The sequence below is a fragment of the Paroedura picta genome, chromosome 16 (assembly GCF_049243985.1).
Source record: "Paroedura picta isolate Pp20150507F chromosome 16, Ppicta_v3.0, whole genome shotgun sequence".
Lineage (NCBI taxonomy): Eukaryota > Metazoa > Chordata > Lepidosauria > Squamata > Gekkonidae > Paroedura > Paroedura picta.
In genome coordinates this window covers 22,306,519-22,319,194 of record NC_135384.1, presented here as the reverse complement: position 1 = coordinate 22,319,194, position 12,676 = coordinate 22,306,519, and the positions used below count along the sequence as shown (strand labels likewise).

Below are 12,676 nucleotides of genomic sequence, written 5' to 3'. Positions count from 1 at the left end.
GGCAATTCTGTAATAAACTCCCTCATAAACAGTAAATTCAATCTGAAATTATGACTCCCTTCTAGGGTTCCCAACCCTGGCTAGGGAAGTTCTTGGAGATTGGGGACAGTGCATGGGAAGGGTGGAGTCATGGGAGGGAGCTCAGCAGGAATCATGTGATATACTCAACTTTGTGCTTTGGGGATGCCATTTCCTCCAGGGCTGATCTCTATGGCCTGGAAATCAGCTGTAATTCCAGGGGAACCCCAGACCACAACTGGTTTTCGTATCCCTTGTCTAAGATGGATCCAATATCACCGGTTAAGTCTTCTTTCCAGGGAGAAAGACTACCTCCTGCGGATAATGCATTATTGTGGAGGAAAATCTTTCTTTGTTGAAAGGAGTCTCTCTCTGCTGGAGGAAGACCAGATGAAAGGTTGTCCTAGGATCCAATCCTAAGTGTTTTTCTTGCCCGTTTACTTGAAGCAAACCCACACCTTGGGTTGGATTCAGTAGAAAAATTCTGCTTGCAAAGAACTCTTGGGGAAGCAGAAAAGCAAGAAAAAGACTTGCACTAGTCAAAACTTGAGTTTCTGCTTGCGCAAGATCTTATGCAACCAACATATGGATATTAATACAGCATCCGGGAATACAACGGGTGCTAGCCCTCCCCCCTCCCTGGCCCTGAGCAGGCCAGCCGAGCTCCCCCCTCTGCGGCCTCCACAGGCCTTGGTGGGCCTTTTTAGGGGTGGGGGGGTGGGGAGTGCTGGTGGGGACTCTACTCCCCCCTGCCCTTTTTTGGGGGGGGAGCATGGGGGGGCATCCCGTTACTTGCCGCCCCGCCCAGGAAGCCCTGGCAAGGCCACAGCCGGAACTGTTTGTGGCAGCCGGAGCACTGGCAGGAGCTCCCTCCCTCCTCCCCACCACCACTGCCTCCGGCTGCAGTCCCTGCCCCCCCACCTTCCCTCCTCCCCAGTTCCAGCTGCCTGCCTACCTCACTGGGGGCTGGCACTTCTTCCATATGGAAGACATTGGAAGGGGCAAGTGGTGGGACATCCCTCCTGATTGGCCATTTGTTGAATGGCCAGCCAGGACAGTCTCCCTGATTGGTGGTTAGGCAATGAATCCCAGCTCCTCCCAGCACCCTCTTACCATTTTAATAAGAGGGACAGATAATATTTATGGAGGAAAATGTTGGTGTTGCACAAGATCTTGCCTGTTAAATTCTACTAAACCTGTTTGATGTTTCTGCTTGTGTATTGCTGGACCTAGTTTATTAAAGGAAGGAGCCATGACTGGATCTCTGGACTAACCAGAACCTGCAGAGGAAGCTTACTGTGGAGTAGTTATTTGAGAGTCAGACTACCACTTGGGAGACCCAGGTTCAATTCCCTGCTCTGCTCTGCAAGCTTGCTTGGTGTTCTTAGGCTAAATCTTTCATTGCCTAATCTCTATCGTACAAGGTTATGCAAAAATAAATTGGAGAAGGAAGTAATGCAAGCTGCTTTAAATCCCCATTGGGGAGAAAGATGGGGTGAAATTGAAGTAAAATGAAATAAAATAAACCAAGTCTGCAGTGGTGGGGAAGTAAGGTTTAATTCTTTCCCTTGTACCATTTCCCTCATAGAAATCTCTCCTTAACACAATTAGTAGGAGAAAGAAAAAAAGGATACAGCTTTAACATGGGCACCTCTCTTTCTTCCATAATGGGCAAACGGTATTGTTGGGGAATGACTTATCAGGGAAAAGTCAAAGCAACAGGGCAGAGTGTTAACCCTTCACTTTTCAATGCCACACCCATCTCCTTACCCAGCTGGCTTTTATGATTAAAGATAACATTGTGTAGTTCAGGTGGGTACTGAAACAGCAGAACAAAGTTTGAGTCCAGTTGGAAGACTGAAAGAGCACTGCACTTAGCACCTTAGTCCAAAATCCAACTCAAGTCTACTCCATGGCACTTACAGAAAAATGAACCAGTGGTCCATCAAGGGCAGTATTATCTAATCAGACTCACCAGAGTCTCAGGCAGAGGTCTTTCACCTTACCTATTCCCTCATCCTCTTAACTGCAGGTACCAGGGGTCTGGAGCCGTGGCCTTCTGCTTGCTAAGCAGACGTTCTACTACTGAGCTATAGCCCCTCCTTGAGATACCACAATGAATCATGGGTCTCCCACATATAGTTTTGGCTGAAACAATATTCTCTGCTTCAGTTGCAAAAGTAATTTAGTATAGTGAAGACAAAAAGAGCCACCCACACTGGGTCATTTGAGAAGGGAGGCAAGCCTTATTCAAACAGGGGTCTTTTATATGCCAATAGGTGGATCACAAGTATGCAAGTCTCTCAGTTTTCAATTTTGAAACTTTGGAGGGTATGCAGAAATGGAGATTGTATTCATTTACTGACTTCAGTTATCATTCAGCTTCTTCTTTGAGACTCAAGGTGAATCTAGGCAGATTGCAGAGTTATAAATTACATAATAATATATATTTATGAACATTGAAATAAAACTGGATCACAGAGATCAAACACTGAAGCAGAAACATCTAGGGTTGCTGACCTAGTCCTCTGGACCAGAGGAGTTCTTAAATAACTCCAAAGAGAAATTGCTGATGTTTTGACAAAACTTCTAATTAAAATCAGCCTCTTTAGCAGAGGAATGCAGGAAAACCACTCCATCCTTAAAGAAGAATTCAAGGGAATCTGGAAAACTAACATGGTAGTTTGTCTATCCTAGGAAAATAGGTAGAGATTACTAATTAATATCAGAGGCATTATGTCAGCAACCTTTCAGAATAAACAGAGAAAGTTGTCAACCTGTTGGCAGGGATGAGACAAGACACATTTTATAGGGATAAAGTCTCTCACCGAAGCCCACTAGCCAGGTAAAGAATATGAAGTAGAAATGAGGAATATGTGAATATTTTTCACATTGGTGGAAAGTAAGCATTGTGGTCCTCTGAAAGACCTATATTGAAATGTATTTAACATTAATAAATTATCCAAATTCAGGGATGAGCAATAAGAGAGCTAAGTTTGAGGATTCCACCAAACTATCACAAGGGTAAAATTAAAAGTTGATAGGAAAGAACTTTCAACAGACTGGATGAATTGATAACATAACCGCAAATGCTATGACCTTTAAGTGCCAAATGAGGCACACTGGAGCCAAAACCCAACTTTCACCTCATCTGTATGTTGTTGGAGTCTGCTTTTAGAGTACTGTGTACAATTCTGGTCACCCCATCTTGAAAGGAGTGTTACAGTAGCTAGGAATGATGGTAGCTAAATTGAACCTTCAATGTTGATGGGCTTGGAGTTTCACCTCTGTCAGAAGACGTTGTTTCTGCAGAACAAGCTCCATCTGCAACTGAGTACGGGGCAGGATACAACCCACCATATCTCTGAATAACAGAAAATTGGGAACATAAACAGGAAAATTTGTTATTGAGAGTTTGTTATATGCACAGCAAGCCCAGGTCTGGAAACTCTGCCCTCCAGAGGGAGGTGATTTTTACTGAAAGCCTGGGTGAATGGTTGCTCTGTGCCAGAAACGGAAGGAGCTGAACTCTAAAGGGACAAGAGGGAAAAGCTGAGAGATTTGTCTCTTGAGGATGTGGAGGACTTCTGAACTGGAGAAAAATCCTGTGGAGATGGAGAAAGGCAGTTGGCGGAAGAGTGGCCATTATCTCACAAGGGTGTTTGATCCTGAGTTCTTGAGGGACTTCTCTGCCTGTGACTGAGGAAAAGTGGCTTTCTTGAGGGACTTCTCTGCCTGTGACTGAGGAAAAGTGGCTTTTCAGAACTGGTGAAGAAGACAGATCTTAGCAAGTGGGCAACACAGCCCACTTATGAGCCACAACCCAGAAACTAAAGAGACTTTCTTCTCTTTTCACACCGAAGTTGAGACTGTTCACTATTTTATTACTCACACAGTCTCGTTTAAAGCTCTGCGTTCTGAACCTATTGTTTCACCGCCTTTTATAAACGTTATTTGTTTAAGTGCTGTCCAGGTTTTGAAATGGGGCATCCACAAATATGTGATCACTAACTTGGCCCTTTTAAGGCTAAAAGGCTTACACGGGCATTTAAAATAACATATGACACACGATTCAAACAGGGGATTCCCTGAAGGCTGAAACGGTACAGTCAAGAGAGAGATGATCTATGTCAGGGGTAGTCAAACTGCGGACCTCCAGATGTCCATGGACTACAATTCCCAGGAGCCCCTGCCAGCATTCGCTGGCAGGGGCTCCTGGGAATTGTAGTCCATGGACATCTGGAGGGCCACAGTTTGACTATCCCTGATCTATGTGGTTTCGCTGGTCAGATCTTGAAATGCATCTCCACAGACGTACGGCAACTTCAGCCATGCTGTTTGTGACAGTTTGTGTCAAAGTAGTGTGAAAGAACCTGCCTCACATACAGCTGAGCCAAGTTGTTCTGTGTCAAACAGTTGGCAAACCACTAGGAAAACACAGAAATCCACAAGTGAGGATTCCTGCTCTTTCCCCTCTCAGTCATGTACTCCCTGTCAGCCCCTCAGCCATTTTCTGCTGGCACAGAAGGAAGTGGATATTTATCTGGGTATGAAATTTTGCCCCACTGGATTTTAGAGAAGACTGCTTGTAGAACTAGTTTGCCAAGATGATCCACATGACATAAAAACATCTTCAATTTATTAAATACTGGTAAGAAGAGGACAATGAAATCAGAGTCCAGTAGCACTTTTAAGACCAACAAAGATTTATTCAAGGGGTGAACTTTCGAGTGCAAGCACTCTTTGTCAGAGGGTTAGTGTTGTGTTCTTTTTGCCTGTCTTTAGAGACATACCAAAATTTCAAGATGGGTAGCCATGTCAGTCTGTCTGTAGTAGTAGAAGAGAGCAAGATTCCAGTCGCACCTTGAAGGATAACAAATTCTTTTCCAGATACTTGAAGAAGTGAACACTGACTCAGGAAAGTGCATATCAAAATTTGTTCACACAAGAAAGGATATGTAGCTCCTGACCACAGAGATCTCCCCCCATTCTCCCTTTTTGCTTTACTTGTAGGAAATATCTAAAATGTTTCTTGGTGTTGCTCTTTTAAAGTTACTCTGCTGGGATGCATAGCCACAAAACTTCCCTGCTATCTAGTATTGCAATGCCTCCAGCATCTCTATGGACTTTATTGCAAGTTAGCAATGGTGGTGGTTAAATCATGGTGATGTGCCATCATAGAAGAGCCATGAGGGACTATTATCCTGTTTAGAGAGGGAGACAAGGACGGTGTTGGTGAGGGACTGGGTGAAGAATCAGAAATGGATACCACTAAATAACTTTGTATGAGCAAAGGGTGCATTTCTGAATATGGAGTTGCAACCCTAGTGAGGAAGCAAGAGGGCAGGAGCACACTACAGAAAATGTAGGCTAGATCACAGATAGAACCCTGAGAACAAGCTGGACATGCTCTTATCAGACGGCAAAAGGAGGAGGCGGCCAACAAGTTTATACTGGGGATTATGGAACTCATGTGAACAAAAGCCATACAGAATGGGGAAGTTAACTGGATAAGTTTAAGCAGAAAAACTGGTAGGATTCATCCCACTGGTAGGAAAGCCATGGAACTTCATTTCAGCTCAATCTTAATGAGCAACAATTTTCAATCCTATTAGCGCCAGGCTCTCACAATCTGAGACATTATATGCTGCTTATGTCTTTCCCCTTTTCTTCCTAAAATGACCACACACAAAGGTAGGCTGGATTTCCACAATTCTACTCTGTGAAACTTGAGTGGGCAGAAGCCATATAGAATAGGGAAGGCAAGTCAGGAAGATCGTTGAAAAAATGGTAGGATTCAACCAACTGACAGGAAAATGATGGAACTTCATTTTTGGAGAATTGGTGTGTGGGTCTGTGGGGGGGAAGGGGGGTTAGAAACTAGGTAGTTTCAGGAAAGAGCAAGGCAAAAAAAAAAGAATTATTTTCTACTGCCACAGACTAACATGGCTACCCATCTTGATGTAGGTAGCTTCATCTCACTCTTTCAGATAGAAAGTGGGGATTCTTGGGGTTTGACAATAGTTGGGGCAATAGTTTTCGATCCTCAGGCCAGGATCTCACAACCTAAGATATAGTTTTTTCCTTTTCTTCCTAAGATGACCGCATGCAAAGGAAGGTTGGGCTTCTGTAATTTTAACATTTGTGAAGTAGTTTAAAAAAATCTTAACCAGGATGGGATGAGGATAGCTGTACCTGCTGAAGCCACTTCTACTGCGTTTAGAGCTCAGACTTACCACCTGAACACCAATTCCATCCTCCTTTCTATCCTGTTTTAAAGCTAAACAAGAAAAAACAGATGTTTGTGATAGTACCACTGGTGTGATACACCTAACATAAAGGCACGTTCCATTTGTGAATCCAGACTTACTCCCTGCAGACCAGTAACTTTGGGAATCTTTAAAACCTGTTTTAGGGAGTTCTTAAGCAATAAAATCCTGCCTGGGTTATATTCATTGAGGCTTAAGGTAAACACAGAAAGATGTTGCATGGCACAGTCAGTTGTACCTTCTTCGAAATATTTATTTAATGGGATCTTTGAAGGGAACCTCCCCCCCCCCCCAAATATCCAGCAAACACGTTTATTTAAGACAATACAGCAAATAGACAGGTAGTGTTAATGGCATTGGGGAAAAACATTTCCCACTATAGTAACATGATTTTGTCTTTTAATTGTTTTATTATGTTTTTAACGGTGGAAGTAGAATGTGAGTGTTTAAAATAAATATCTTTGTTCAGCATGTCAAATCCCTGCTAGTTATTAACTTGATTTTTAATCTGAAACATTCTGTTTTAAAGAACAACAAGATATATTCTTCAGCTGTTTTTATGCTTCTACGTTTTATTATTTTGATAACTGTTTTGTAACAAAATTTACTTATATTAACTTTTTTTTTGAAAGGGGGCTTAAAACAATAGACAATTATTTTTTGTCAAACAAGTTACTAGTTTCAAGAATTGGATTTATATTATGGCTGCAATCCTAAAACTACAAAATTAGAAATAAATCCAGCAAAAATAAAATAAACATGATTAGGATCAGGATATAATACTCGCAAATGTCTAGAATCAAATGATGTAATTCTGGGAATTCCAAGCATTAACTCCTTATATTCCACAAAGAATGCAAAACTAACTGTGCTCAAATAAAGCAATATTTTAAAGCATTCTTATTTTGTATCTGAATTATTGCTATCCTCCTGATGCACTTAAAATATGGTAAAATTTAAAACCTTCATTAAACTAACAAAAATCAACTTTTCTTTTGTATAAGGGATATTTTAATCTTCATGTTGATCTCAGTCTCTCAGCAAATATTTGATAAATCTGTTTGATAAATTACATCTTAGAGGATTGTTTTCTTAATGAAAACTTCAAAAGCTATGTAGAATGGGTTAGCAGCTGCATGTGCTTAGGAAAATCAGTTCTAGGTTGCCCAAATATAACAGGAAGCATCTGATTTATAACGAATGCACACCTTTAGCTGTTGGTGCAATTTAATTACAACGGTTTATTGCAAATGTAAAGTTAGACAACAGTTGTATACAATGGTCACACCATATTTATCACTTCTGCCAGTTTTATTCACAATTTGAAAATTTAGGGAGACAATCCAGCAAGATGGATGTGCACATATATATCTGTGAAGAGAGAAAACATAAAAGAAAATTAATGGAAGTAAGGATTTCCCTTTGTTTTTGTTTTTTTTAAATAAAGCAAGATTTTCTAAAAGGAGCTCTCATTGAACTGGTTATGTCTCTTTCTGCTGTCCAAGATGGCTTTAAAAACAGAACCAAATTATAATTATTAGAAGAAGCAATGAAATAGGACAGGAGTTGACCGAACCTGAGAACCACAACAAAGTTTATAAGATGTTCTTTAATCTTAGGAGTTGCAACAGGAGTTCTAGTACAGTTCAAGAAAGCATTTGAATACTACAGGAGAAAAAAAGAGAATAGAAAGAATGGGGGCATACAAATTCAGTCTTTGTTAAGGTCACATTTTGAGACAAAGGTCCATTTCGTCTGTATCATTTCCTTGTAGTGAAAGGCTACAAGTCAATATCCTCAAATATCATTTTAGCTGCCTTTCTATGGGCATTCTCTAAATATTTTAGAACTGGTAGGGTCTCCATCAAGAGGACACTGCTGATTTATTTTGAGCTAAAGTCTTTTCTGATTGGTTGGGAAAATAACAAAGGGTCTTGTGGCACCTAAAAGACTCACAAATTTATTGTGGCATAAATTTTTGTAAGCAGCCAGGCACATACATATACAGATGGGAAAACAAAACACAAAACAGTTTCTTTACACAGTGGGGCTGAAAGGCTCGGTTGTTTTTAAAGACTGCTCAGATTTCAGAATGAATGCAGAGTTTTATAAGGTGCATGGCATGTGCAAATTGATATAAACTGAACAAAAACAAGTTTTGAAGATTTTAAATGCATCTACACACATGGCTTTTGTTTTAAGGAAATTTTGCCCAATTTTTGTTCCTTTGTTGTGTGCAATTTTTGAGCCTTTCTTTCTTTCTTTTTAAAATCTATATGTATAAATTTGTAATATCTCCTAGGAAAAAGCTATTTTTCTATAAACCTTTGATTCTGCAGTTTAAAAGGCCATTAGGAATGCAGATAAGTCTTCTCTTAATCCTATCAGATCAATGAATAAGAGAAAAATATTTGAGAATTTATTCAGGAGGGTAAAGTTTGTATAGGGACTGATTAAATTAATGTCCCAGTATGTATTTAAAAGAGTATGCCTAATATTATTCAGACAAATATAGGATTTCTGTAAACTAGGTGTTTCTTTAAAAATATGACTGGACTTCTAAAGTTGCTAGTGTTAAATAGTTCTCAAAGTGGTTTTTCTTATTTGCATATATGTTCAACCTTATCTCTAAAGTTAAAAAGTTAGGATCTCTAATATTAAGAGTTTCTCCAAACTTTTGTATGATATTCTAATTTTAGATTCTCACTGACCAATTTCAAACCCTTCTGAGAGAGGAAAGTGAATGAAACCATGACTTCCAACAGAATTTTTTAAAAACTTTATAAAAATGAAAACCTGAGAACTTTTTTAAAAAGTTGTTTTCTGACTGAACTCAAAAGAAGAAGACGTCGTTTTAAGGTTTCCTTCAACTGGAGTCATAATCGAAACATTCACTCATAGACCTCTCAAGCTTTTAAAAAAGATTCAGAAATAAATCAAGGGGGTTGGCAGCTCTCATGGAAGTAAAGCCAGGAGAAATTAAAGGGGCTTTTTCGTCTCTCTCTTTATGAATTGTATGGTTCCTTTCCCCCCTCTCTCTCCCCCCCTCCAACCAAATCTTTTAGACACTCTGGCTCCAGTTGAAAGAATGCTAATACCTTTTTCTAAAACAGAACGGAATTTCAGGACCGCGTGTATCAAATGTCCCGTTCGATTAGGAAAATCGATCCCTCCCCCCCGCCGGTCACAGTCCACATTTCTGATGGGATTTCCTTTCTTTCTGCAAAAAAAGGAAAAAAGAAAAACGCGCCTTGCTCGCCAGACCTCCTGTTTAAAAGCCACTCGGGGGGGGGGGGGGAGCTTTCAGACGCTCCCCATTCAAGGCGAGGTGCCCAATGCAATCATTTTGCTCCAAGGGGAAAATTATTTCTTAGTTTCATCTCTAGATTTCTTATATCTTTGGACAGGCTCGCCATGCGCACGCGGGCGCCGCGCGCAAGCCAGCCATTTAAAGGGCCAGCGCATTCCAGCGATGCACCAGCCTTGCCTCCCCCCTCCCCTCCCCTCCCCTCCCCCACCCTGCCATTTGCCTTGCAGCCCCCCTCCCCCCTACTCTGTGGATAGATTGGGGAGGGGAGTCGTGAGTGACATGCCTTCCACATCCCCCCCCCCTCTCTTCACCATAATGGAAGGGGGACCCTGGGCGCCTCTTCAGAGCTAATTTAGCTATTGCACCTCCAGATAAGAGATGCATCCCCATGTATGTAAATGCATTTGTCCTGGAAGGCCATTAAGAATGAGGAAGGGGGTGTGAGAGTGTGTGTGTGGGGGGGGGAGGGCAGCATCCATCATCTTCCTCTTCCTCCCTTCCCCCTCCCCGGATCTGGTTGACTCCTTTGAGCTGCTCCCGGGAGGCGCCTCGGCTCCGGCGGGTTTACTCCGATGCAAGGGCCAGCCCGCCCAATGGCACTTACTCCCCTGTGTGCGTCTAAGAAGGAGCGCAGCCTTTTTCATTGGAAAAGTCCAAGCATCCGCCGCAGAATGCGCCAGCCCCACCAACCCTGCCATTGTGCCGGATGGTTTTGGTTCCTTTGCTTGCTTTTTGGGGGTTTTTTGTTGTTGTTACGGTCCCAAGTTCTTTTCTTTGCAACCCGTTTCCTTGTGTTCGCTCCTTCCCCAGAAAACGCTCCCAAGGATGGCTTTTGGGGGGGCGGGATGGGGGTCTTGGGAGCGAGGGGCACGTGGTACTTGGTGCGAGGCAAGGGGTTAAGCGGAAGCCGCCTTCCAGTCGCCGCCCTTTTGGCTACAGCATCTCTTATATATATATATATGTATATGTATATAGATAGATAGATACTGAATGTTCATGGTTTCCCACCGGTTGCCATTCATGCAAGCCCCGGGAACTTTCGCACCGTATCCTGCTCCTGGAGCCCCTTTGTGGGGCGGTGTATCAAGTACAACAGGTTTATATATTAAAAAAAAACCTGGAACCAGACGCGGGGGAAAAACTCTGCAAAAGTAGCCGCGCAAGGGGGCGGGGCCCCCGTATAGCTTGCATTTCATTCATTCCCGAGGACGGGGAGGCGAGATCGGCGCCCCACCTCCCTCCCCTTGGCCACCGGGAGGTTTTCCCCTGATCCAGGCACTTTGTTTAAAATCATCAGTGGTAGGGGGATTTTTAAAAATTTAAAAACCGGCTTTTTAAAAGAAGCGTCGGCTGGGTCTCTGTCGAAACTGACAACCCCACGCACGCTTTTGTGTGGCAGCCCCATTCTTTAGCGCACAGGATTGCTTAAAACACACAAACACACACACAACTGCACAGACGTGTGAAGCGCTCACGTTTGTTTGTTTGTTTGGAGGCGCTGCGCTTTGCAGTTCCCTGGGAAGCCGATTGAGTCGACGGTGCGCGCGTGCGTAGGTGTAACAATGTCTACTCTCGAGTTTTGGAGATTCCCTGCAACGTCTCCCTAACTCTTTGCGCGAAGCGAGCAGATCCAATATGGCTCTCGTCCATCCTCAGCCCCCCCTTCCTCCTCCTCCTTGCCACCCACTCCCCTATTACATTGCAATAATTCTTTGCCTTTCATCCCCACCCCAACCCTTTCCCTATTGCACGACCCCTCCCCAAATGGTGCAAATGGGAGCCAGTGAAAACTTTCGGGCTCCACCAGCACACAATCGCCCGGCTCCCCTCTCTCCTCCCCCTCCCGAGAGGCGCCTATTGATGAAGTTTACCCCCAGAGAATCTCATTCAAACTCTTAAGGCGCTCATGGGAGGGGGAGGGCTGGCAGAAGGCGGAGGGGGTGGGGGAGGTCGATGGTGGGTGCTTTTTGGGTGTAGCGCGCTACCTTCAGCAATCAAGGGTGCCCGGGGAGCCAGAAATGAAACTTTCCTGCCGATGCGCCAGATTGCAAAGCAGGGGGAGTAGTGTTGTTGTTGTTGTTTCCGGAAGGGGGAACAACAAAAAACGTCAATAGAATAGTAGTTGCGGTTTTCAAAAACAGCAACGCAACCTGCCTCCTCTCCCCCCCCCTTGCACACGAGAGCGTGTGTGTGTGTGTGTGTGTGTGTGTGTCTGTGTGTGCGCGCGTGCCCCTCCCCTTGCAGGGGTGGTCCTTTCGGGGCTCCACCACGTGGCTTCCTCTTGCAAACATTTTCACTCCTTTTTCCAGGTCGATTTTATTTAGGGGCGGGGCGGCCGGGCCGCCTCGGAGACGTCCTGGGTGTGTGTGCGGGTGTGTGACACATGAGTTGCGACTCAAAAGGAGTGGAGGGGGGAGGAGGAGGAGAGGAGGAGGAAGGGAGGGGGGGGGGGTCTCTGGAAGGGAAAAAAAAAAAAAGAGCCATTTTCCCCCCAAGCCCGCCATACCAAGTTGCATCCCCTCCACCCTACTGATTCTGCCCAAGAGGGAACATTTCCTCCCCCCCTTTTTTCTTTCCTCTCACATTCTCCCCACCCCTCCTTTCCTTCCCACAACCCCAAATAACTGGCTCTCCCTCCTTGCCGGGCCACCAAGCCTGAATAAGAAAACTTTTGGGGGGGAAGAGGCTGGTGGGAGGACTTTGGCCAACAAAACCCTTGCCCAAGGGGGGCTGCTTCCCCCCCTCCCCATCACCACCACCACCACCCTCCTTCTCCCACCCGGGGTGCGTGAGATATTCCTCTCTCTCTCTCTCTCTCTCTCTCTGTCTGTCTCTCCCTCCCACCTCCCTCCCTTTCGGACCTACCCAACATTTTGTGCAGAAGGCATCAGCCATGAACAAGCTGTACATTGGGAACCTCAACGAGAACGTGACTCCGGCGGATCTGGAGAAAGTCTTCAACGACCACAAGATCTCCTTCAGTGGCCAGTTCTTGGTGAAATCGGGCTACGCCTTTGTCGATTGCCCCGACGACCAATGGGCCATGAAAGCCATCGAAACTTTTTCGGGTAAGCCAGAT

At 44.0% G+C, this 12,676-nt stretch overlaps 1 protein-coding gene and 1 long non-coding RNA gene across 4 annotated transcripts in view; one reads left to right on the top strand and one right to left on the bottom strand.

Annotated features, from left to right (window-relative positions):
* Positions 1–7,508: 7,508 nt before the first annotated feature.
* LOC143826622 (uncharacterized) lies at positions 7,509–10,425 on the bottom strand. 2 transcript variants are annotated; one of them, XR_013227079.1, is made up of 3 exons: positions 10,202–10,425; positions 9,386–9,507; positions 7,509–7,658 (listed from the first exon to the last, which is right to left on the bottom strand). It is a non-coding gene; the product is annotated as an uncharacterized LOC143826622 (long non-coding RNA). The 2 variants fall into 2 exon arrangements; XR_013227078.1 differs by lacking the exon at positions 10,202–10,425 and having other exon boundaries at positions 9,386–9,752.
* A 1,525-nt stretch (positions 10,426–11,950) lies between these two features.
* The window catches only part of IGF2BP1 (insulin like growth factor 2 mRNA binding protein 1), a 78,893-nt gene continuing 78,167 nt past the window's right edge, over positions 11,951–12,676 (top strand). The window contains exons 1-2 of one of the 2 annotated variants that reach the window (XM_077315463.1): positions 11,951–11,969; positions 12,479–12,665. In XM_077315463.1, the coding sequence (XP_077171578.1) occupies positions 12,491–12,665 (175 nt within the window). In that variant the 5' untranslated portion in view covers positions 11,951–11,969; positions 12,479–12,490. Of the gene's footprint in view, positions 11,970–12,071; positions 12,666–12,676 lie in introns of those variants that run through there. The other variant, XM_077315462.1, reaches the window with a different exon arrangement.